Source organism: Lineus longissimus, chromosome 12, assembly GCF_910592395.1.
Source record: "Lineus longissimus chromosome 12, tnLinLong1.2, whole genome shotgun sequence".
NCBI lineage: Eukaryota > Metazoa > Nemertea > Pilidiophora > Heteronemertea > Lineidae > Lineus > Lineus longissimus.
This window is the reverse complement of record NC_088319.1, coordinates 17,665,665-17,690,673: the sequence shown is the minus strand read 5'-3', so window position 1 is coordinate 17,690,673 and position 25,009 is coordinate 17,665,665. Positions and strand designations below refer to the sequence as shown.

Here is a 25,009-nt window from a genome sequence, read left to right as displayed (position 1 = left end):
CTTCCCTAAGATGCCTCTCACTGCACATCTGCTGCGTCTAGCTCCAGACATACCAGACGCTCGTAGATTGCCCACCCAGGGACGCATCCACTTTAAAACCTGTTAGGCTCACTTGGCTGTCGCGTGATCGGCCATTACAAGCTCGTAGACATCCCAAGGAGTATTTGCCAGTTACCCCAGAGATGTGAGAAGTTGCATCTTCCGTCAATATGTAGAGAGCTATCTGCTATCAAGATAGCAGTGGGAGCGTGTTTTGTAGCATTGTCGACAGGGGGAGCTGCTCTTCAAAGTCAGGATTGCGACTGCAATGCCCCTGTGGCAGAGGTTGTGTTTACAGTAAGTCATCAGCCGGTTGGTCGTTGTCGCCTTCACTGGATGTGACAGTCAAATGCATTTGAGAAGACAGGCTCCATCCCTACCTGCAGTGTCTCAAAATAAAACCTCTGCCACAGGAGTGATGTCGCCATTTGTTTTTTTATAGACAGCATAATCTGCAGAAAGTCCAAGACAACAGCGCAATGCTGTGTCGACAACGCGAGTTTTATTTGTGCTATTGTCGGCAGAAGTCTGTAGAATAAACAACAACGGACTGTGAAACTTTCCATTCTTTATTTGATTTGTTCAGGACAAATTCAAATGTTCAGCTTACAAACACATTGGTGTCTTGATCTGTCGCTGTATATAAATCACAGGTTTTACAAAAAGATATTTTCAATTAAAAGTTCTGTAGGCGCTACATGTGGGAACAGGTGGCGCTCCAGTTTGGATTGTCCCCTGGACAAAGTCCTTCCCTGTAGGTTAGTGCCGGTCAAGGTACGGTTCAACTGTGACCATTGACCTTCAATACCTCACTCCGGCAGAGATTAAACTGGCATCATGAAATTAATCGTCCCCGGAACTTTATCCGAGGGCATCTGAAACTGTTACAAGCACTTATACAGATTTGTCAATATTTCTGTTCGAGAGTTGTTTCGTCTCGATGGAGGTCTTGTCACGTGGGTAGGAGTAGGGCAGGTGATTTGTAAACATCGATGGGGGGACCCAGAATCGGTCGTTGGAAGGCAGACAGTCCAAGACCCTGAAACGAAATAACATACATGTATACATGCTTCCCGAAATTGGTGGCTTGCATTGGAACTAACTTTTTCTCCCTTGTCCGCCATCAAAGGCATTCAAGTGTGTTGGTCAACCATGACTATCTCCTTTGTCCCTCCACCATAAGGCCTAGTTTCCCCTTATGACATCACTATTTCGGACACTCAGCGCCCCATTTCTGGAAAGGTGTATATAAATAACAGACAAGCAGATTTGGGAGAATAGACATTGTTATTCACTCAGCATTTGCCATGGCATTGACATGCTCTAAATACCAGTCTCCTAGTGTGAATTTGCTTTACTGTACATTTGTTGCTGCCACCTCGTCATTGTGAAGATGACACCAACCATTCTCGCTTTCTCACCTCATCGGCCGGGCACGTGGGACATACTTCTGAAATAACAGACAGATTAGAGTTAGGGTCAATATCAAAATTTCCTTCCAACGATTTCTCACTATGCCTATCTTGGAGTGAGAAAATCTCCAACTGCCTCAAATTATGCTGGATCAAACATCATGCTGGGTCTCCTCAGGAATAAATATTATCTGGATGACGTATAATATTTCACCTATTTTTCATCGAAACATGACGATTAAATGAAAAAACATTGTATTTTACCTGCTTTTATTTCGCAGTCAGCTTATTAGTTACCACTATTTGCCTTAGAGGGGGCAGAATGGTACTGTTCAGACAAGAAGTCTCTCCAACAGCCACAAGTATCTCTTCAAAAACATCTCAGCAACACGTTCGGCCCAGGTAATCTGTCAGCTGGCTGACGAGTAGGTTGGGAATTGTGTGTGATCAGTTCTCTCAAAGACACCCGAGACAAGGATTAAAATCTTGTGTTTATAATTTACCATTGTTATGCCTTAGAGGGGGCAGAATGGTACTGTTTAAACAAAAAGTCTCTCCCACAGCCTCAAAGAATATTGGATCGACGGCACACAGGGCCTCCCAGAGATACTGTCGATGACGAGATATGACTGGGCCTTCTGTAAGATTAGTTTCTCCGCCAAACTCGAGACTGAAGGATTAAAATCTTGTGTTTATAGGCTAACAAATGCAAACACTTCCACTGAACCCCCTACAAGAGACGAGTGGCTCTTCGTCTCTCCGACTTTGACACCCTGCTACGAACATATCAATAGACCAGCCAGCGGTCCTTGGTGTCGCCGCGTGGGATACGCCCAGTGGAATTGTTTGCAAGAGTCAGGGAACCACTATCTGACATCCATAACCAGCGTATTCCCTATTCATGCCAGTTATAGTCGGGTGCTACACCACAGTCGGGATAGTGGGGCAAAGGGAATGATTTTTTACTTTATATTACTGACATTTTTAAAAACAATATGACAAACAAGGTTTGAAGGTGAAAACGACCTCAAGTCATACAGACCCTCAGGTGTTGTCCTACCATCCTCCACTTGAAGGGAGAGTCTCACTGCTTTGGCTTCGGTGAAAGCATGTCCACTGCTTCTATAGCACATGTTAACATATCTCTATCATTGACTGCCTAGTAATGGCTTCTTCACAGTTAATTGATTTACAGTAAGTGGTAAAGGTGAACATGAACCTGTCTAATAAGGCAAAGCCTTCATGAATTCAATGGAGTTTTCCACATCACAGGACAGAACACTATCAATTGAATCACGCAAATATCCGCCGAACACCTCTTGCTCAGATTACCAACTGTTCAACCTGCTTTTATTTCGCGGTCAGTTTATTAGTTACCACTATTTGCCTTAGAGGGGGCAGAATGGTACTGTTCAGACAAGAAGTCTCTCCAACAGCCACAAGTATCTCTTCAAAACATCTCAGCAACACGTTCGGCCCAGGTAATCTGTCAGCTGGCTGACGAGTAGGTTGGGAATTGTGTGTGATCAGTTCTCTCAAAGACACCCGAGACAAGGATTAAAATCTTGTGTTTGTAAGTTACCATAGTATGCCTTAGAGGGGGCAGAATGGTACTGTTTAAACAAGAAGTCTCTCCCACAGCCTCAAAGAATATTGGATCGACGGCACACAGGGCCTCCCAGAGATACTGTCAATGACGAGATATGACTGGGCCTTCTGTAAGATTAGTTTCTCCGCCAAACTCGAGACTGAAGGATTAAAATCTTGTGTTTATAGGCTAACAAATGCAAACACTTCCACTGAACCCCCTACAAGAGACGAGTGGCTCTTCGTCTCTCCGACTTTGACACCCTGCTACGAACATATCAATAGATCAGCCAGCGGTCCTTGGTGTCGCCGCGTGGGATACGCCCAGTGTATTTGTTTGCAAAAGTCAGGGAACCACTATCTGACATCCATAACCAGCGTATTCCCTATTCATGCCAGTTATAGTCGGGTGCTACACCACAGTCGGGATAGTGGGGCCAAGTGAATGATTGTTTACGTTAAATTACTGACATTTTTAAAAACAATATGACAAACAAGGTTTGAAGGTGAAAACGACCTCCAGTCATACAGACCCTCAGGTGTTGTCTTACCATCCTCCACTTGAAGGGAGAGTCTCACAGGACAGAACACTATCAATTGCATCACGCAAATACCCGCCGACCACCCCTTCCTCAGATTACCAACTGGGAATTATTATGAACACTTTGAGACCATCATCGCGAGATTTGGGCCTTCAGTTTGTAAGGACGAATTGTATTTGATTGGGAAAGACAGTTAATATCGGCAGTGAACATGTACATGTAGTGCATGAAGTGAACATGTACTTGACTGCATGACTATAACGACAATAAAAACCTCTTGAAATCAATCCTGACCATTATCAAACGTATGTAATGTGCCCTACCTTCTGCTGCAGCAATCTTGACTTAGTTTTCGAAACCTTGAAGGCATTTTGATGTTTGAAATCGGAGAAAGTGCTCCTTCGAAATGGCGCCGGTTCAAATCAACCGCGACTGGTTATGACCATAGACAATACATTTAACGTCACGCCATCCGGGTATTACTTTCTTCCTTCCTTCCTTTCTTTCTTTCTTTCTCTTCCACTCCTGTAAAGACAGACCGGCTTAGTGTCAACTTGCAGATTATGTTTTATCAGCTAATGAGAGTCTTTTGTTCTGTCATTGGCTCAGTTGACTGGCAATGCCAAAATGTGGGACTTGGCTGTAGCATACATACTAGTACAAGGACGTTTAGAACCTCCTCACTTGTACATGTACTGAGCTGGCCATGGAAAGACATTAGACAGGTTTCGCGAAGTTTATCAATGCATTTTATTGATGATTTCCCCGATTCTTCCTACAGTATGACAACCAAATATTAATGATCATTTACGAGTACCGCATAAATGAATTTGACAGGACCTGACGACCACCATCCTCGCTTAACCAGTGGTTTTCAATATACATTGCTATGTTCCTCAATCAGATGGTTGTTCCTCTCCCCCCCCCCCCCCACCCCCCCCCCCTGCCACGACCTCAGTATAACATTGAAGGCAGGGTTAAGTAACGAATTATGGAATTGCTCCTGAATCATTGATCGACGGTCGCCAGTCTCTTAATTGGGTTTGACTGAATAACTTGTCGCCGTCTCAAAGTCGGCCTTAGACGTGCTGCGTCTGTCTGTCTGGAAGGCAGCAATGGACATCCGCATAGGGGCGCGGCAATCGCTGCTGCTGTTGTTAGCTAATCTATCTCAGCCATCTGGTTCTGAGGGAGAAAGGTGCTGCATAAACGGACTTCTAAATGATGAAATCTGACAGATGGTCGACCAGAAATGACATTTCCGCAAGAAAAGACTGACGTCAGAGTTCCACAAGACACAGCTGGGAGTTGAGGTCTCCTGTGGTAAACATGAAGTATCAGCAGTTTCAGTGCGGCAGTCTGTCTAAGCCCTGTTATAGTATAGTGATACATCATAGTCATGTTCTGGTTTTGTAAAATAAACATGTTTTTCTTGAAAGTGCATGGTACCAGCTGCTAACTGTGACTTCTTAGAGCAACTGGGCCAGTATCAACAAAGTGGACCTGATATGTACTTTGTAGCAAATGTAATAAAAAGGGATAATCAAATACAAGATCGAATATCTGAAAAACAAAGAGTTTATCATTAACCCTCGAGGGCTCAACGTCAGGGGTATCCCCTTTCCATGATAAAAATACTTTTATAAATACATTTTCCAATAACTTGATAAAAGCTAGGTATATATATTGGGTGTTTTTCCTAGTTTTCAATAACTGAATGTCTACTGGTGGAATTTTCTTTTTAGTTTCCCTTTTTTTCCAAGATATTAGCTATTTTTTAAGAGAGTACTGTTGGGGTGAAATAAACAAATTGATTTTCACTTCAAGTTTGGCCTATTGTTTTTGTCAAAAGAACGACGTACAAATAAGTTCTGAGTTCCAAAGGGATATCCCAGTATATATTGTATATGAATTGAAGCCACTACAAATAGGCCTAAATCGAAATTTACCCATGGAAAATTGCATGAACAAAGTTAATATTTAATATCCCACTGTCATCTGTAAATGTAGGCCTACTTTGGATGGCATGAAAAGAAGTATATTCTTTACTTTTTAATCAGGGCAATGACGCAAGCTCGTATTAACTTAAAAAGGGCTATGATTGTTAATAATTAGATCAATCGTGTACGCATCGATATCATTAATAGAATAAGAAGAGCGAGATGAAAGGGGTGAGCTCTTTCCTGTTTCTACCCACATAATGACATCATACGCAATGACGTCATTTACTGAGAATGGGATATCAAAGTATTTTAAGATATGACGGAGATCGCATGAGGAAACGTTACAACATCAACAGAGACAGGAAAGAAGTCCTTATCAAACGGCAGTTTTCTCCTTTACGATACATTTCATATTACACTATCTGTCTTTTTTAGAATCGATTCGTCTCACCGTTGAGTCGTTATTTTCAGATAGCGGGTATTCCGACTCCTGTGCAGCCCCCCTTCTCAAAGTTCCAGCTTTGTATTTTCAGATAGCGGGGTATTCCGCGCTGGGGACGCATGTGTGGTTCTCATCGTCATTGTCATGTGGATCGTAGCCGTGGTGTTGTTTCTTCAGAAGTGGGCCAGCATTCGAATAGTCCAGCCAAGAGAACTGAGGTAATGAACGGCTCCACTATAGAGCAGTCTTAAATGACCCTTTCCCCGCCTGACAAGTGTATTTCCATGGCGACGGTTTAACATAGAAACTCATTTTGTAGTGGCCCAGAGATGAACCGTAAAATGGTATCCGTTGGCGCCAAGACACTCTTTCCGTGGACGTATACCTGTGTTAAACCATGCCACCTGGTTGACAGCCCTCAAACTGTAACATACAGCTTTGAGATTGCCTAAAAGAGACGTCTATCGGTGACTTTTTGTGACTTACTCCGACTCCTGCCAAAAGCCTCCCTTCAATGGCCCGATGTTTTACCCCTTTTAATTCGTATTTTCATATGTTTCAGATATAAATTCAAACCTAAAAATCTGGATAACATAAAGGTTGTGAAACGCGCGACAGATAGTGTGATATATAAGAGTTACAGCAGACAGTTGTCCTTTACCATGGAAAAACGTGAACAAAAGTTAGAAAGAATGAATACATTACAAAGCATCCAAGTGGAACAGGATGCCAAGGAGAGGGTAGAGAGAGAGATCAGACTCAAACAAATGACCAAGAAAGAGAGAAAAGAAGAACTAGAAAGTGAAAAGCGAAGAGCGGCGATTGCCAAGGATAAGCTTCGAGAAACGAGAGAGAAAATGAGAGAAAAGGAAAAAGAGATGGATAGGAAGTTTAAAGAGCAACAGAAGGAGAGAGAAAATGAGAGGGAGAAATTAAGACTTGAAAGAGAAGAGACTTTAAGAAGCCAGAATAGAGAGAAAGAGAAGCTGAAAGCGCAGACGAGTTTACCAGCTAGGATGGGGAGCCAAGAAAAGGAAAAGTTAAAAGTGCAAATGAGTTTAAAGATGGAGAACATTCGAGAGAAAGAGATAAGTATTCCAAAAGATAGTTATGTTTTTCCAAGGGACACTCATGTTAATAAGCCGAGTTTAGAGGGGAATGGTTCGCCTCATTTGACCAGTGTGCAGATTGAAACTGCAGTGCCATCCAGACTGTCTGATTCGGGAAAGTCCGGTGATTTGTCAATAACTTCGGTAGATTTGGGAAAAGAATCGTTGGATTCGGTAGATTCCGGAAATAAACAGTCCAGTTCGGTGGGGTACGAAGAAAGGTTGCCAGATACTGTGATACTAGACACGAAACAAAATGGTAGTGACGTCAGCGGAAATGACGAGACTGTAGTTGTCATGATGACGACGTCTACGTGATCGTAGTCACGTGATGTATATGATATAATTGAACCATATTATGGCCATCCCGGATTACCTTCAAAGAGCGGAATCCAACATAGAATGTATATATAGCGCACTATGCATGTTTGTGTATATTTTGTTTAATAGTGACAGTTGTACAAATAACTTGATTGAGTTCGTAAGTTGGGTAAATCCTTTGATTTGGATTATTATATTGATTTCTAGTGGCTGAATCACTCGATTTTGTACCAAAGATTTTGATGTGGAAGAAGAATGTCTCCCATCCTCTGTCATATTCCAGATGTAGGCACCATGGGTGAATCTGTTGCCAGAAGATGGTAGTACTATAACCATATCCTATCTCATGATGGTTCTTACAATGCATTAAAGGGAGACTCATAGAGAGGAGCTACAGCCAAACCCCTCTCCAATGCGTCAATTGTGCTATTTCAATGAGAGTTACAACAGTACTAGAGACATCTATTGGCAACTTGGCATATCATAATCTGACCAATCTCCTGCATATGGTCTCCCTTTAAAATACTTGCGACTTTTGCTGAGTAAGCACACATTGTGGCCAGGCCAATGTATCCACCAAGTGCTATCTAGCAGGCCATGGGGGGGGGGGGGCTAGAAAGTCCAGAGATGATGGTACAACTGTACTTTTGCCCCTGGCGGCAATGTCAGGAGGCTGCAATTTATTTCAGCTTTAGTTTACCTGCTGAATTTAAATTTCATGTTGGAAGTATGTGCAGAAATTGCCGCTGGCAAACTATTGGTAAATGAATTTAAAAAGTGTACATAAACTAAAGATTCTGAAAGCTATACATCTACGAAGAAGGCTGTGCCTTCGGTGGCGAAAGATGAACATGTAAATAAAAAACAATGTAGTGAAACACTAAGTATTATCAGATTATACCAGCGCACATAATCATAGTCAACATGTACGATCAGGAATGTATATATAACTCAAGAATGTAATTCTAGAACTTAGTACCAATCTCCGACAGTAGGGGACTCTTTATCCCAGCCTTGAGTGTCACTCAAGCGCGAGATGCGAGATGCAATACCACAGACCTGTCCTGACTATCTAATTTCAATGCAATATCATGATAGAGCTTGTTGATTTCGTACATGATTCATTTAGCTGCGATTTGTAAAGAAAACGCTCTTCATGGAATCACTCTGAGCATGCAAATGTTAGTGTCTAGATAAGACACAGGCTGGGGGTTGCTTTGTCTTCATCTTTCTGAACCATCAAATAAACGAGAGAAATAAAGCATTCTATCAGATCATTTGTTGTTTGTTAGTCTGATATCAACAAGATGATGGCAAAATACGGTCCACCGTCTTGCCGACACGATGGGAGACATCGCCGACACAGGGAGAGTGATGTGACACCTGTCCCTTTTGTGTGGGATGAGACAGCCTTCTTGAGAGTAAGAAATAACCTTCTCATCATGGCATTCAAAGCTATGCAAGGTCTGGTAGGGATGGAGAACAATCCTCTTGAAAGACACAAACCTATTCCTCAATGTATTCAAACGTTTCCTATGTCATCTCAAACTTTTTTTGATGTCATCTCGGGTATCCAACTCCACTTACTCAAGAGGTGGTCCTTGTCTCGATAGTCAGGCCTGTCCTGAGGTTGTCCTTGTACCCTACATGGTGTCCTTGAGCTACTGGAGGGAGACGAGTTGTCTTGTCTAGTCAGACTGGTCTCGTCTTCAACAGCAAACTTCATTGTGACTTCCTCATATCTCTCATCACGTTGTCAACACGGTGGAGCAGCCAGGACTGATTCGGTCTGGCTGTGACTTCCTCATCTCTCTCACCATGTTGACAACTTGGCAGTGCAGCCAAGACTGATTTGGCCTGGCTGTGACTGTCTCATCTCTCTCACCATAATTATTGTCAACACGGTGGAGCAGCCAGAACTGATTCGGCCTGGCTGTGACTGTCCCATCTCTCTCGTCATATTAACAACTAGGCAGTGCGGCGAAGATTGATGCGGCCTGGCTGTGACTGTCTCATCACACGCATCATGTTGTCAACACGGTGGAGCAGCCAGGACTGATTCGGCCTGGCTGTGACTTCCTCACCTCTCTCATCATGTTGTCAGCGCGGTGGAGCAGCCAGGATTGATTCGGCCTGGCTGTGACTTCCTCATCTCTCTCATCATGTTGTCAACACGGTGGAGCAGCCAGGACTGATTCGGCCTGGCTGTGACTGCCTCATCTCTCTCACCATGTTGACAACTTGGCAGAGCAGCCAAGACTGATTTGGCCTGGCTGTGACTGTCTCATCTCTTTCACCATAATTATTTTCAACACGGTGGAGCAGCCAGAACTGATTCGGCCTGGCTCTGACTGTCTCATCTCTCTCGCCTTATTAACAACTAGGCAGTGCGGCGAAGATTGATGCGGCCTGGCTGTGACTGTCTCATCACACGCATCATGTTGTCAACACGGTGGAGCAGCCAGGACTGATTCGGACTGGCTGTGACTGCCTCATCTCTCTCACCATGTTGACAACTTGGCAGAGCAGCCAAGACTTTTTTTGCCTGGCTGTGACTGTCTCATCTCTCTCATCATGTTGTCAGTACGATGGAGGAGCCAGGACTGTCAAACAGTTGTGTGAGCTCACTAGAGCTTGCACTTACATAATAGTGTAAAACTAAAATTTATATAATATATATATTATGTATATAAAACCGTCATCGGATGCGCATCCGATATGCCACGAGATCCTTCACCGTCAATTCCCTTACCGTCTTCTGATCCGATATGCCACGAGATCCTTCACCGTCAATTCCCTTACCGTCTTCGGATGCGCATCCGATATGCCACGAGATCCTTTACCGTCAATTCCCTTACCGTCTTCGGATGCGCATCCGATATGCCACGAGATCCTTCACCGTCAATTCCCTTACCGTCTTCGGATCCGATATGCCACGAGATCCTTTACCGTCAATTCCCTTACCGTCTTCGGATGCGCATCCGATATGCCACGAGATCCTTTACCGTCAATTCCCTTACCGTCTTCGGATGCGCATCCGATATGCCACGAGATCCTTTACCGTCAATTTCTTTACCGTCATCGGATGCGCATCTGATATGCCACGAGATCCTTCACCGTCAATTCCTATACCGTCATTGGATGCCACCAGATTTTTTGTAACTTAACCGTCAATTCCTATACCGTCAGGGATGCCACGAGCTTTGTTGTCGTTGTAAAGGTTTCGGGGATACGACCAATGCATGCGAGCACCGTCGGCGGAACCCCAAACCGCCCTCTCGATCTATCCGTAAGGACAAGCCACTCTCGTGACCGTCACGGTTACGGACTCCGGACCTCCAGACTTTAGAGACCGAGCTTTTCTTTACCTTACAATTACTGTATACTCGGCGCCTCACTTATATGTATTGTTTTTTTCACATACATTGTTCTCGTGGTTTACGGAAAAGTAGGCCTAAAATGTTATAGTGTCTAAAAACAATATTCAGTTAATGGAATTACACTTTTTTCCATTACTGCTTGCTTGATATTGCCCTAACAACTTTTTCATGAACCAATTTTGAGCATTATGTTTACAACGTAGTTATCATAGCACGAAATATGAGTCTAAAATGCCAAATACTTGCAACTATTATGTTAATCACTGAAATCTTAGTGTACTAATTGCTCGCTATAAGCTAGGTTATTGCGCCCCTAAACCAACGTACTGACAACGCTACCTCCCCGGAACTCAAACTTTAACGTGAGTTAATTGTAATCTTACTCTCTATATACCAAAGTGATTTACCTAGGAATACAGTTGCACTTCATATTATGTATATAAAACCGTCATCGGATGCGCATCCGATATGCCACGAGATCCTTCACCGTCAATTCCCTTACCGTCTTCGGATCCGATATGCCACGAGATCCTTCACCGTCAATTCCCTTACCGTCTTCGGATGCGCATCCGATATGCCACGAGATCCTTTACCGTCAATTCCCTTACCGTCTTCGGATGCGCATCCGATATGCCACGAGATCCTTCACCGTCAATTCCCTTACCGTCTTCGGATCCGATATGCCACGAGATCCTTTACCGTCAATTCCCTTACCGTCTTCGGATGCGCATCCGATATGCCACGAGATCCTTTACCGTCAATTCCCTTACCGTCTTCGGATGCGCATCCGATATGCCACGAGATCCTTTACCGTCAATTTCTTTACCGTCATCGGATGCGCATCTGATATGCCACGAGATCCTTCACCGTCAATTCCTATACCGTCATTGGATGCCACCAGATTTTTTGTAACTTAACCGTCAATTCCTATACCGTCAGGGATGCCACGAGCTTTGTTGTCGTTGTAAAGGTTTCGGGGATACGACCAATGCATGCGAGCACCGTCGGCGGAACCCCAAACCGCCCTCTCGATCTATCCGTAAGGACAAGCCACTCTCGTGACCGTCACGGTTACGGACTCCGGACCTCCAGACTTTAGAGACCGAGCTTTTCTTTACCTTACAATTACTGTATACTCGGCGCCTCACTTATATGTATTGTTTTTTTCACATACATTGTTCTCGTGGTTTACGGAAAAGTAGGCCTAAAATGTTATAGTGTCTAAAAACAATATTCAGTTAATGGAATTACACTTTTTTCCATTACTGCTTGCTTGATATTGCCCTAACAACTTTTTCATGAACCAATTTTGAGCATTATGTTTACAACGTAGTTATCATAGCACGAAATATGAGTCTAAAATGCCAAATACTTGCAACTATTATGTTAATCACTGAAATCTTAGTGTACTAATTGCTCGCTATAAGCTAGGTTATTGCGCCCCTAAACCAACGTACTGACAACGCTACCTCCCCGGAACTCAAACTTTAACGTGAGTTAATTGTAATCTTACTCTCTATATACCAAAGTGATTTACCTAGGAATACAGTTGCACTTCACTGAAAACTAATGATGTGTTGATGAGTTCAATGAATCCTTCGATTCCTTTGGTTTTCTTGGCGAACTGACGTCCGACAATCAATGAGTGACCCGTTGACGTGTACCTGCAATACGCCATTGCCGTAGTGTGTAAACAGATCTATTTTTGGACGAAACTCAGCCCCTCACAAACTTTGGTCCATTTCGCCAATGATGACACTGCTTCTAGACTGTACCACAGCACTTTAAGCTGTAGCAGCGCTAAGCAAGAGTCAAGACAAATGTCCGCTGCTGGACCAACCCCCTCGCCCGCCCCCCATCATGATATCAGATTCAGAGGCCTGGCTGAGCCCTGTGATTTAGCCAAATTCAATATGATTCTTTTCTACTGTGATGTTAAGGCCCTTGTGTCATGCAGCGTATTCGGTAGCACCGGTACACAACTTATGTTAAACCGCGACGTCTGCTGCAATTCAAATTGCATATGACGCCAACGGAATTGTGACGACTTGTTTCTGGCAGTGGCACCATCTAGGAGTACAGCAACTACCACAACTATTGATGCATATCAGAGTCAGGATGCAAGACAAGCGGTTGTGACATTGTCTCCATCACAACCAGCCAAGTGTTGTGCCTGCCCTGTTGGCACAACTTGCCACATCTGTCCTAATCGTATCTCACCATGAGCATGTGCGAGCAGAAGAACAAAACAAAGTGATAAGTTTCCCGTATTTTATTTCTTCCCAAAACCGCTAGAAGCAAAGCTGTTACAATACAAGCTACATGTAGCATGGGTTGCTCTGTACAAGTGCTGTGTTTGTCTTAAGAACAGAGTCAAAACCATAAGTTAAAGGGACTATTACAGCAAGACATCGAGTAGTTGGTGGTGACTGTTCTACCAATTTTTACAGGTGGCGCCAGTCTTATAACCAGTGAAAGTTTTGGGCATGAAATCTGTTGGTGTAAAGACTATGCACTAGTTGGCAGCATTGCATATCCTGGGAAAGATATTGGTGCCCCTGGTGGTGATGGAATCAACTACTTCAAACCACAGTCACTGAAGTTGATTGGCTAATTTGTAATTGCATTGAAGAGAGTTACCTTATGAAAGTCTCTAGTCTAAAAAATCACAAAATCACAATATCACATCACTTCACGTCACGTGGACAATAAAAACTGTATAATACACAAAAATGTGAATATTATTCTATCTTCTGTCAAAATACCTGGCTTTTGTTATCCCAAATGAACCCACAAAAATGGTAGACTAAGAAATTCGAGAAATATTCAATATGAACCTTAGCGTCACTCAAAATACCCTTTCTTGAAGGCGCTGCACCCGACAACTTGTGTACATTCACAAACATACCAAGTCATGGCAGGTATTAAGACAAGAGAGAAGAATCTTGTAGCAAACTTGTGGACAAAACATGAATTAAAGATAAAATGAGCATAAAATTTAGCAGTATTTCCCACTGATGTGTATTGCTTGGACGAATACAACTTGACACACCAAGATTCTGACATGGATAGTTCTTACTGCCATTCCTAGATGGCAGCACTGTATTGAAGTCACCTGCGGTGGGTTGAGTAAAAACCTTAGAGGAACCAGTCTGGTGTCGACTAGATGAGTTACACTCACATGTAGCCCATGTCTATTTGTCTGCAACTTGCTGTCACTCCCGATAGCAATCAGACATCTTGGCATGTCAAACTCAAACTCAATCAAAAATGAGTATCATCATAGGTTCATAAATTACAAAGGGTTAAATATTACATCACAAAAACACAACTATATCACTGGACGCACAACAGAAGAAAGATCTGTCTATAAAACTCACAAAACAGAGGCATGGACTATTATTCATTATAACAGCAGTGTGAATCAACAACTTGGACACTGATAAAGTTAGAATATGGGAAAGAACCTGTACGTTATCGGTGGGACGCGTTCGGTTTAAACAGCAGCGAAAATACACTGTCAGCAGCTACGCAACAATGCAACCTTGTTTGTTGCCTTTTTCAGCAGCGGTACTCAAATGATGGCATGACGTCTTGCTGGTCTCTGGCTTGGACTCCGACCTTGTTAGACCAGGTAGAGCACAAAACGCCACCCAAACAAATTGTGAAGGGCCCGAGGTTTAGGTCTAGTACATTCAGCAGGGGGTCGACCAAAAATTGTTGATTTTGGATGGAATATAACATGTAAATTCAGCAAAAGATTAAGACAATTAAATATTTCACGATAAAATATCACTTAACACCAATAATTACATTAGCTGACTTTGTCCCGTGTTCTTCGAGGAAAGGGTGGAATCTGCCACTTAAGAAGATGAGGAATAGAAGGTTTCAGTTTGAATGATGACTGACCTGTCTCTCAAAGACATTTGTTTGAGAGTCTTTACGAAAGGTTCTGTTCAAACAAGAGCAGAGGTATATACATCAAATGATAATTCACTAGGGATGTTTTCTCAAAACACTCGAATAAGAAAGAAGTGCCTCCTAATTTAGATGGATTAAAATGACCATATCTAATATTAGACTCGACAAAGTGATAATTCCATGCCCCTGCGAAATGAATTTTACCTTAGGTGGATTTTGTTGGAAATAGCTGGAATTTCCAGCTCTTGGCTGGAATAAGCTGACACTTTGAATTTAGAGAGTTTCATCGAAAAGTTATAGCTGGCAAAAGCTGACAAAAACTGGAACTTTATCCATGGGGTGGAAATTCTTGGCATTTTCTGGAACTTTACTTTTTGTAAAAGTTCCAGCGCTGGAAATCTCTGTCACTTTACTATGAGATTGTCAGAGCTGGAATTAGCTGGAAATTTCAAATTCGATGTTTCTGACAATTGTTGGAAAAAGCTGGCATTTGCTGGCATTATGCAAATTGCTATTATGTTATGCAATTCTATCATGTGGTCTTATCACCTGACCTATCCCATGATGCATTACACCTCAGACAGGAACTGGTAGTTTGAATTTTCAAGTCAAACAAAGAAATCATGTGGGAGCTCTTCTTATTTCTTGATTTTTACCCCGAATTCGATATCAAGATATCCAAAGTTTACAAAAATTGAATTGGAACACATAAGGATTCAAATGAATGCAAAAAGGGTAATCTGGACAGGCCTTGAGGTTGTTTTTTTAGCATATGAAGAAGCCTGAATCAGTGTATGTGCTGTAAGCCTGTATTATTGTATGCATGATCGTAGACCCGGACGGTATCATAACTGTAAGATTTTGCATGGGAGATGTCCACAGCTCATGACTCATGTAAGTTATGGAGTCAATCAACAGTCGGCTTGCTCCATCATTCTTTTCAAGGTCGTGCAGTGATGTTATTTGGACATCCATTTTGGACGTCAGTCCCCGTCCGTAACCCAGTGCCCTCCAGACATCAAAGTGACAGAGTGTGCTATGTGTGGTTAACATCATGTTGATGTCACGGTATCCAGTTAAAACGGCCCCTCTTTTTTATTTGGCTCACCTTGTGAGCCTATGCGATGATGTGGCGTCCATCGTCGGTGGCGGCCGTATTGTTAGCGCGGCACGTTTCGTAAAGTCTGGACTTAAAATTGGTATAGGCCTACATATGTTCCATGGGCCCTGGGGCAATTCACACCAATCTGGTCAATCCATGATCCTCAAACTTACGAGCCTAATATTACAATGTGAATACTTTGCACTATCTATATTATTAAACGAGAGGCAAAATTTTCCTGTCAGTGATTGTCAATGACGTCATCGTATCAACTGATCACAATTAGCTATGATGTAAATGACGTGCTGTCTCCAGGATGGGCATTGAGCCCTGACGACGCCAGTCGGCATTGACGAGCACTCCAACCCAGGTCATGTGGCAACTTAACCATCTGCAATGGGGAAGTGTCCGCCTGGCAGAGGTGTCTGCAAGGAGCCTCAGTGAAGCAATAATCTTACGTTTTATATGATAGGGCCTCTTATGCTCGTGTAAGTCCATCGTCAACACACACCAAGAATGATATTTACATTATAACAGTGTGACAAGATTGTGTCAGAAAACTAAGGGATTAGGTCAGTGGCATATGCTCAAAACTTGATAATGCCACAGCAATCATGTTTGCAAGTGACATAAATCACTTGTTTGCATAGATAATTTCAGGTGCCCGCAACAAGAACTGGTCATCCTAGCAACCTCTGTTGGAAGCAAAATCAACCTGCAACCTTTAATCATATTTCTGTGTGACAGAAATTGCTTGTTTGCAGTTATAATTGCAGATGCCATCAAAATTGAATTAGAATTGGAAACCGCACGGCCTGGGATCAAGCAAAATCAACATGCAATCATGTTTGCATGTGAAAAATTGCCTGTCTGTGGTGATAATCGCAGGTGCGTGTGACAAGATTGCAATCAGCAAAGTCAAAACTAAGCGATTATTGGTTTTACTCCACGACAAGAGATCTTCTTGTTGCATATCACAACGATTCTAATCATAGTCACTGTTGAGTGACAAAAAACGCCTGTTTATTAGTGTGCAGTGCTCTGATCGATTCAAACGTAGAGCAGGTCACATACTCAATATTAAATTTCCAGCTAATGTCAACTAATGCCAGCTATTTCCAATAAATGACAGCCCTGACATTCCTCGTTGCATGCTGAATTTGTAATTTCCAGCTAATGTCAACTAATGCCAGCTATTTCCAATAAATGACAGCCCTGACATTGGTAATCAGCTGGAAGGCCTGGGTCAAGATTTTTCCACCTAATTCCAGCTCTGGAAATTTAAAGGTTCCAGCTAATGCCAGGTTATGCCAGCTTTTTCCAGAGCTGGCATTTTCTGGCACTGCCATTTACCAAAATACCGCCAAACTCCAGCCCTGACATTTTCTGGAATTTCCAGCTAATTCCAGCCTCCTGGCAAGGAAAAATAGTTTGGAATTAGGTGGAAATTGCCGGCTTTTGCCGACAATTTCCAGTCGAATTTCGCAGGGGTGACTGTCTCAGTTCGTGGCAAAATCCACCTTCTGTTCCGAAAGGGTCAAGGGATGAAAAGCACCATAAGCTTGTCACGGACAACAATTAGTGCACAATAAATAGCTACAAAGTGCATCAATATATTAATTTGTTACAAAGTCATTCAATAAATATCATTACATCTGGACGGATTATGATATGGGCGGATGAGTGCAATGCTAAAATTGCATCTCAAAAATTTCAAAAATAAAGTCTAAGAATACATGTACATCACAAGTGCAACTTCCCTTTAATCCCCAAATGGTACAATCCAAGAGTGTCTATCTTCTCTTGAATGTTCCATTTCTTCTAGCGACAATGGAGTAGGCCGATAGTGTCTGTGAGCTTAAAGTTTAAAGATCTACATCACAAGTGGATCGTGGCCTGTGCTAGCAAGGCGAGTCACAATGTGCAGATCGTCTTTTTGAGTGTCAAATGATTTGACGAAAGCAGCATTATGGCTTTCTGTAAACTTTCTGTCAGCGTCACATCATCTCAAGCTAATACAAGGCAGGTATCATGTCAGAGGAGGAAATGTGTAGCTTCTGACAGAATATGAAACTCAATCTTCAAAATACTCATTACAACTCATTTGCCAGCATCGGTCACATTTGCCTATTGCATACAACAATTCATTTGGTGAGTCAATCCCTTGTCCATTTCAAAAAATGCATGGGAATCAAAACAAGTATCGGTAATCAAATGTCAATATTTTGCATTTACGTTCGAGTCAAGGCTGCCTGAACTATTCTAAATCGACATCGGGTACTGGTAACATGATTTTATTGATTGGTCCTGTAATGGACAACCCCGGTTTTTCATGATTAAGACACAAGAGTCAACAGATGTACGGGGTCTGAATAGACGGACCAGTTCATATTATAATATCATAAACAATAAATTAAACCCTCAGAGAAATTTAGTTTTAATTACAAATTTCAACAATAACTATGTCAGGCTTATAAAACCGTACATGGAACTGATTGGAGTATTTTTGGAATGTTCTCATCTTACACCATGACGGTGGTCAGGTGCTGCGTGTCTTCTGGTGATTTTTTCACGCTCATATTCCGAAGATGTAAGTCTTTGTTTTGGTTGTTATACTGATGAAGAGTTGTCGAGCGCTCTTTCTGTGTTGCGCATCGGTCCTTTGTCAGGTCAGCCTTCTTGTGTTTCAGGTAACTATGGCGATAGGTGGTTTCATAGTCGCCGTGGGTTTCGTTAGCTTTCATCGAGTCCCATTTCTTCTGGAGACCTTCGTACAAGCCGAATCTCGTTGGAGCTCCTTAAGAGATAAGAAACAGAAAAATAAACATAAAGGAACTGATTTGTTTTATATTATCTTAAAACATCCAGGTTAAACTAACGACACCCATGTGACTGACACATGCTGTCTTCATCAGAGAGCTCTCCTGAAGACAGAGGTCAGACTGAATGGAAATAGTCAACTTAGGACCAAAATCAGTGTGCTTTTTAAAGAGAGAATGTCATGCTAAGAGAGATGTGTGTGCCTGAAATTTGAAAAAAACTATGATAAATTATGTTGGCACTCTTCGTCTTAGAATGAGTCAGCAAGCCCAGATGTGATCACCTGCAGCTGCTCCCTACAACTGCCCCCCCCCCCCCCCCCCACAGTTCGAAATGACGTGTCCATTATCGTTTGGACCAAAACTGATGTTTGATTGTATTGTCCCTTTCAAGCAGATTGAATCATTTCTCTGCAGGATTGCCTTGGATGTATTGTTACCTTGACAATACATCATTGATTGATAATCTTGAAATTTATCGATTTGAAAGAACATTGCCAGGACAATACATTATTGGCTTCAAGGTGCACTTTCTCTTGATTATATTTGAAACTTAATCAACCTGATTGCAAAGTTCAATGAATAGTAGCTGAGTCGGTGTCCCATTGTTGGAAGGTCTAATCTTTGAATTTTCATCATGAAGGACAATGGTTGTGCGATAAATGACAAGAATAAAACACATGCACTATTCAAGATTACTCCACAATGTTCAGAATGAAAACAGTATAAGTTAGTATGGCTCGTCAGGTGGAGCTTGGAGTCTGTGGCATTCGGTGACGACGAGTATAACACTCCCCTGGACGTGGTCCACACAGAACCTCTTGTGGAGGAAATTGACATGGGGTTGTAAATCCATTATTGGACCACTAACAACTGCCGCGTAACTGGTACCTGCTCACGGCTGCACCCTCCCCTCTTATCTGGTGTTGTCAATCTCAGCTCAATCAAAACGACCCACAACTGAATCAAATGACAAAAGATTTCATACAATTTCCTGTTAGCACATTCACCTCGACCACCATTAAAGTGTTCTGATGAATTGGACCTGCCATTAGCGTCAATTAAACCGCATTAGGAGGTGATCGGATCAGCTGCCCGATGAAATCCGAGAACCATTAAAGGATTGAAGAATTATCGCTTTGAGTGTTGGATATTTTCAGATATTCTTCAATTTCATCTGAGCGACGAGCAAAGCAAGCAGTTTGAGCAATCGATCAAATGCATTTGAGAATCTGATATTTGGTGATTTTTTTGCTGAGGGCGAGGATAAAAGCAGTGATTGTAGTAGAGTAGTCATCCTCTGAGCATGGCCTTGATTTTCATCACCTTTGGTTTGAGAGCAGATTCCTTATAGACCACAAGGCATTATTGCTGTAGTCTGCTCTCTAATCCAAATCTCTTTCAACCCCAATACTGCTTGATTTTAAAGGCCCTCAACCCTCTCAAAAGAGCCCTCAGTTTAACCCTCAAATAACCTTCAACAACACTTACGTCCTGCGTATGTACGCGGCAGTCACATACATAAAATAAAACACAGCTTATTTTAGAGTCAACATTCAATAGTTCTATTTGACAACTAATAGGCAGACCTGGCCAAAGGCCTGCCTAGAAATAGGCCTGTGTACGTGTATGACTGAATAGCTAATCACTCACCCAAGACATAACAAAGCCGCTATAGATTTTAAATATGCGATCGTTCGGCATGGAAAAGCTGCTAACAATGAAAAGCAAGCCCAGTTCACCCATACATACAAATGTAGACCCACGCGAATTCGATCGATATGAGCACAGAATGATTCGGTACAAACTTTCAATGTTTGAGATCTTATTCGAACTCTGAAATATTTCGCTTTAACGAGATTATCATAACCCATTGGGCATAACCCAACACAGTTGATTTAAGACTAAAATTCAACAGTGTATGGCCAGATTTAAAAATGAAATCTAAGCCCTGGGCTGTCCTTTATCTAATATTTTAAGCTGTAATCTACATCTCTTACATTGTACTTGTCTGACACAGTGTATGGGAAACCAATAATCACCAGGAAAGTACAGTTTTCACATGAAAGCAACAATGCCGTGCCATGTTTAATCAATGACCTTATAAATTATTCAGTCTCCTGCTATCTCGCTCCAATCCCAGCGCAGAATTATAAAGCTCTTAGCTCTTATTAAACCTGCAGGGCAAGCGAAATGTATTCAGCAGGTTTTGTGTCAAATCCAGGGAGTGATAAACCCAGCGATATTAACTGACTGTCATGAAGCAGGAAGGGAATCTAGTGTGGAAGTTTGCGTGTCTCCTTGTCTGAGCAGTTGCAGACAGAAGGTTGATGGTTGTGACTGATGTCATTTGGAGGTTGTGTAAATAAGATTTGAAGGTGTTTCTGAACCTCATAAAATGGAATACAAATCACAGAACATGATTCTAATTACTACATTACAGATTCAGGAAGTCAGCAACTATTGCTCTTCTTCAATCTGTCTTTGACTCATGTCTTCAGGTTGTGACATGAGACAGATGAGATTGTGACATTGTCTCAGACAAAATAACCATGAATTGAAAGACCAAAACGATGTCTTAATGATTTATTTGTAAATCCTACCCAGAGGCATGTCTATGAACACCAATAACAACATGCATAGACAACAACACAAGATTGATCAGATATCATCACTTGCCCCAGGACGTATATGAAGAAGACAAACAAGACTAGAACAAGCATGGATGTGGCGAGTTCAACATGGATGGTAGACCCAGGAGAAAGAACATCAACTTGCCAAGGATGCAGATTTGGTGGAGTGGAAAGTCAGTGTTGTCTTTAGATGGGAACTGATGAAAAGATGGAAGATCGCTACAGGGCAAACATGTCTGTGTCCATGACAACACCTTCTTGAAACATACAGACAGTTTGTCAGTTGTCGGCCACAATACTTTCCACCGAGTCCTTGGCTATGTAACAGACCTCTGTAACAGACCTATGTAACAGACCTATAATAGGTCTGTTTAACCAAGGACTTTGAGGAAGGGTACCATCACAAACAGCATGGTTCTACACACAGTTCATTAGTTCAATTCAATGTGATCAAGAGAGAAAGAAAGTGATAGTACAACGGTAAATCAATATGAATTACTTTCCACGCCAGGTAGATCACTATTAGTGCCTATGGCAACAGACACTGCTTCACCAACAAACCCCTGTTCACCTGCAGGTTTAACAAATTATCGCCAAAAGCTACATGGCATATTATTCACTATTCATGTTGAATTATTGTATGTCAATATTGAAGCTTTTATTTTCAACTTAACTGACAATCAAGCAAATGATGAAATGAAGGATGAAGTGTTGTTTAAACAAAGGTTCAAGAATAGCTGGTTGGGAAGAAATAAGCCCATTTTTGCGAGCACGGAAGTGACCACTTAGCGGTAGTTCAGGTTTACCATAGCAACAGGTTGCAGGATTTTTGAGTCCAGCTCATGTATTCAATTCTGATCTGGGTCACTCGAACTTTTTGTGATTGAACTAAAATTGATCAAGTTTGAGAATAGTAAACGATACACACCTTGCATCGGGTAATCTGATTTCTCCGGGATCCAAGCTAACTGGTTGCTGTCCCACGTCCGCAGTTCAGGGAGTTGATCCCATGCCTCCCTTGGCCGATGATTGTAATGCTCGTCATACCATGAGATCATATTATTTGAATATTTATTTCCGTGATGATAGAAGATGAACTCTTTCCCAAGTCCCTCGTTGTTGAGCTGTGCACGTCGCCGCAGAACAACATCAGGCTTCCAAGGGCTGTAATCTTTGAAGTCTGTCCGATGGGTGCTGTTGTGCTTGTATTCACCTTTGTTGAACTGCAACGATGAAGACAGGCAAATCATGAGCACATTTGTAACATGTAAACATTGCTGGAAGCCTCAATTCAAGTTACAAAATGAAGCCAAATGCCACCAGACCTATGAAGTGCAAGCATTTGATAGTATAGGTTAACGTTTTAATACAAATAAGTTGGCAGGACTACATTGTATACCACAACTTGTGCTACAAGGATGCCAATAGCAATTGACAAGTTTTTCCAAAATTTAAAAGTTGTATTGTATTCCAAATTGTCATACATAATACAACGTTACAAGACACAACATAAAACTGACTATAACAAGAGTTCATAAGAACTTACTTTGACTTGTGCAACTGGTGACAAAAACAAACATTGTCACAACTCGAGAATGAATTCAAACAAAAGTTGCCCTAGGACAATCCACAAATCCCAAACTCCAAACACAGAAGAGGGGCGGCCGCTATGAGCATTGCAGCCACCCCATCTCCCTCCCCAAGGGTTCGTACACAACTGACGGACCAACATAATCCAAGAGTGAACTCACACTGTTGCCTGAATGCGATTCGTCAATTCTTGCTAATTATTCATGACGTTGTCATTGTATGTAGCAAGTTGAGAAATCCAGATAGAGTTTGTTCATTTCACCTTAGCTTGCACGGAATCAGAGTGCATTTAAGTGCTGCCAGTGTCCCGACATTACCATAACCACTTGATGTGGAACAGAAATCTACTTGATTCACCTCAATACAGTGTAGGGTGTAAAGGAGGTAGGTGGACACTCGAAACAAGCTGTGGAGAATCAAATGGACAACACAGGAAGCAAAGCTTAGCGAGCATTCAATTTTCATTATGCAGCCATGGTGATTACCATCAAATAACTCGATGTCCGTTTTGATTGATCATCCATTAGACTGAAGGGATGCATCATGAATAAACAGTAGGAACAATGAATTACTGCACAATACAGGACAAACAAATGGTTCCATAGTTAGAGGAATTTGTCATGCTTCCATGACTTAGCTAGGTTTGCCCTCGAGTCAAGGACAGTCGGAATGGACTGTTATCATTTATTCAGAAACACTTTATCAGCCATCGGATCGTTCCTAACGTTTGACACAACAGTCCCAAGTCTCTGCACCAAGACTGTCCACGTCACAAAGCAAATGCAACCTCAGACCACGGCCTTGTTTAGAGGTGGCCTCAGTCTGAGGCTGCATTTCCTCGGAGAGGTGGTTGACCTTGACTCGGAGAGGTGGGAGATACTCGAAAGGGTTGCTGCTGACTTCACAACTCCTTCAATCCTTGAGTGTGATGTATCTTTTGCAGTTGGTGAGGCTGGACAGACCCACTGGTCTCCAAACCGCAGAGGTCATGAAGACAATAAGTACGCCCCCCCCCCCCCCAACTCCAAATAAACCTGGTGGCCGCTGTTAGTATAACCTATCCAGCAGCATCAACCAACAGCGCGTGATGACGCCCCCCCCTTCCCAGCTGCTTTTGCTGGCATCCCATGATGATGATGAAAGCATGATGATGAAAGGCTACAGATTAACTGAAAACTTTCAACACCATCACCATAATCGACCATAAACTCACTCCATATCTGTCTTCAGACCAGTTTCCTATCAAAACGCCAGGGGCAAATCGTTGTTCGATCCTCCAGCCTGGAAGATACCACTTGTGTGGAAGATCACCCATGTTTTGGTCCAAATTCAACACTTCGAAGAGGAACTCACAAATCCCCCAGTGTAATGCTGTGTTATGACATGTATGAATAGAACTTCCAGTACATTTGCGGCAGGTCACCGAAATGATATTAATGCGCGACAGATATTCTCAAATAAAAAGCTCAAATTCAACTTATTCGCAACGTAAATGGTATGTAATTCATGTTCATTTAAAAAACATTAGTAAATTTAGTTTTTGGTATCGCATCAAAGAAAATATGTAATGGTTATGTGAGAACTATGTCTGTAAGTAGCGGCGTGATACTAAACACTATTACGGTGAACCGTCGTTGCCAATGCGGTTGCTAGGCAATTGGGTTTCCCCCAAAGTTTGGCATAAAAGCTGGAATTCAGAAGTTGGGATCCAGTGAGGCTGAAGTACTAAAAACACGTCATATGCTTCGTTTTGAAATGAAAAATACTATAATCTATTCCAATTCAACAAACATGACTATATTCTATGCATGTGTGCGTGATTAGCGTGGCTTTAGAAGTGTGAAAAGGTAATCAGTGCCGTTCGTTCCGCATGTTACCAGTTAATGTTTTATACGAAACCGCTGGTATCCAAGGTAAACAACGTCCATTCATAGCTGACCTGCAGGGTTTGGTACGTCATTTACAAAGAAAGTCCTTTGATTTTGGATTGACACAAGAATGAAATGATTCAAAATCATCAAAATACGTGAACTTATTAGAAGGATGAGAAATGAAGAGAAAAATACTGTAGTGGCTCGAGTTTGCAGAGATGAGTTTGCACGAAATATTGTACATTGGGTATTATCTAAACCACGACATTCTTAAAGCTAGAAAATTATATGATGAAAA

At 42.1% G+C, this 25,009-nt stretch overlaps 2 protein-coding genes across 3 annotated transcripts in view; one reads left to right on the top strand and one right to left on the bottom strand.

The window, feature by feature from the left end:
- The window catches only part of LOC135497056 (zinc finger CCCH domain-containing protein 13-like), a 42,340-nt gene extending 33,668 nt beyond the window's left edge, over positions 1 to 8,672 (top strand). For both annotated transcript variants that reach the window (XM_064786724.1, XM_064786725.1), the window contains exons 3-4: positions 6,057 to 6,183; positions 6,528 to 8,672. In XM_064786724.1, the coding sequence (XP_064642794.1) occupies positions 6,057 to 6,183; positions 6,528 to 7,392 (992 nt within the window). In that variant the 3' untranslated portion in view covers positions 7,393 to 8,672. The remainder of the gene's footprint in view (positions 1 to 6,056; positions 6,184 to 6,527) is intronic.
- Positions 8,673 to 13,032: 4,360 nt separating this feature from the next.
- On the bottom strand, positions 13,033 to 24,243 carry LOC135496661 (cilia- and flagella-associated protein 107-like). The gene is made up of 3 exons (XM_064786102.1): positions 24,054 to 24,243; positions 22,179 to 22,473; positions 13,033 to 18,595 (listed from the first exon to the last, which is right to left on the bottom strand). The coding sequence occupies exons 1-3, from the start codon at positions 24,153 to 24,155 to the stop codon at positions 18,321 to 18,323; spliced, it is 672 nt and encodes a 223-aa protein (XP_064642172.1). The 5' UTR covers positions 24,156 to 24,243; the 3' UTR covers positions 13,033 to 18,320.
- Between the last annotated feature and the right edge of the window lie 766 nt (positions 24,244 to 25,009).

Bases quoted from the DNA above. Each gene is read 5' to 3' on its own strand.
- LOC135496661 (XM_064786102.1), bottom strand. From the start codon at position 24,155: ATGGGTGATCTTCCACACAAGTGGTATCTTCCAGGCTGGAGGATCGAA. The intron at 22,474-24,053 runs GTGAGTTTATGG...TCATCGTTGCAG, and splicing joins GGTCTGAAGACAGATATGGA to TTCAACAAAGGTGAATACAA. The intron at 18,596-22,178 runs GTGTGTATCGTT...TTATCTCTTAAG, and splicing joins ATCAGATTACCCGATGCAAG to GAGCTCCAACGAGATTCGGC.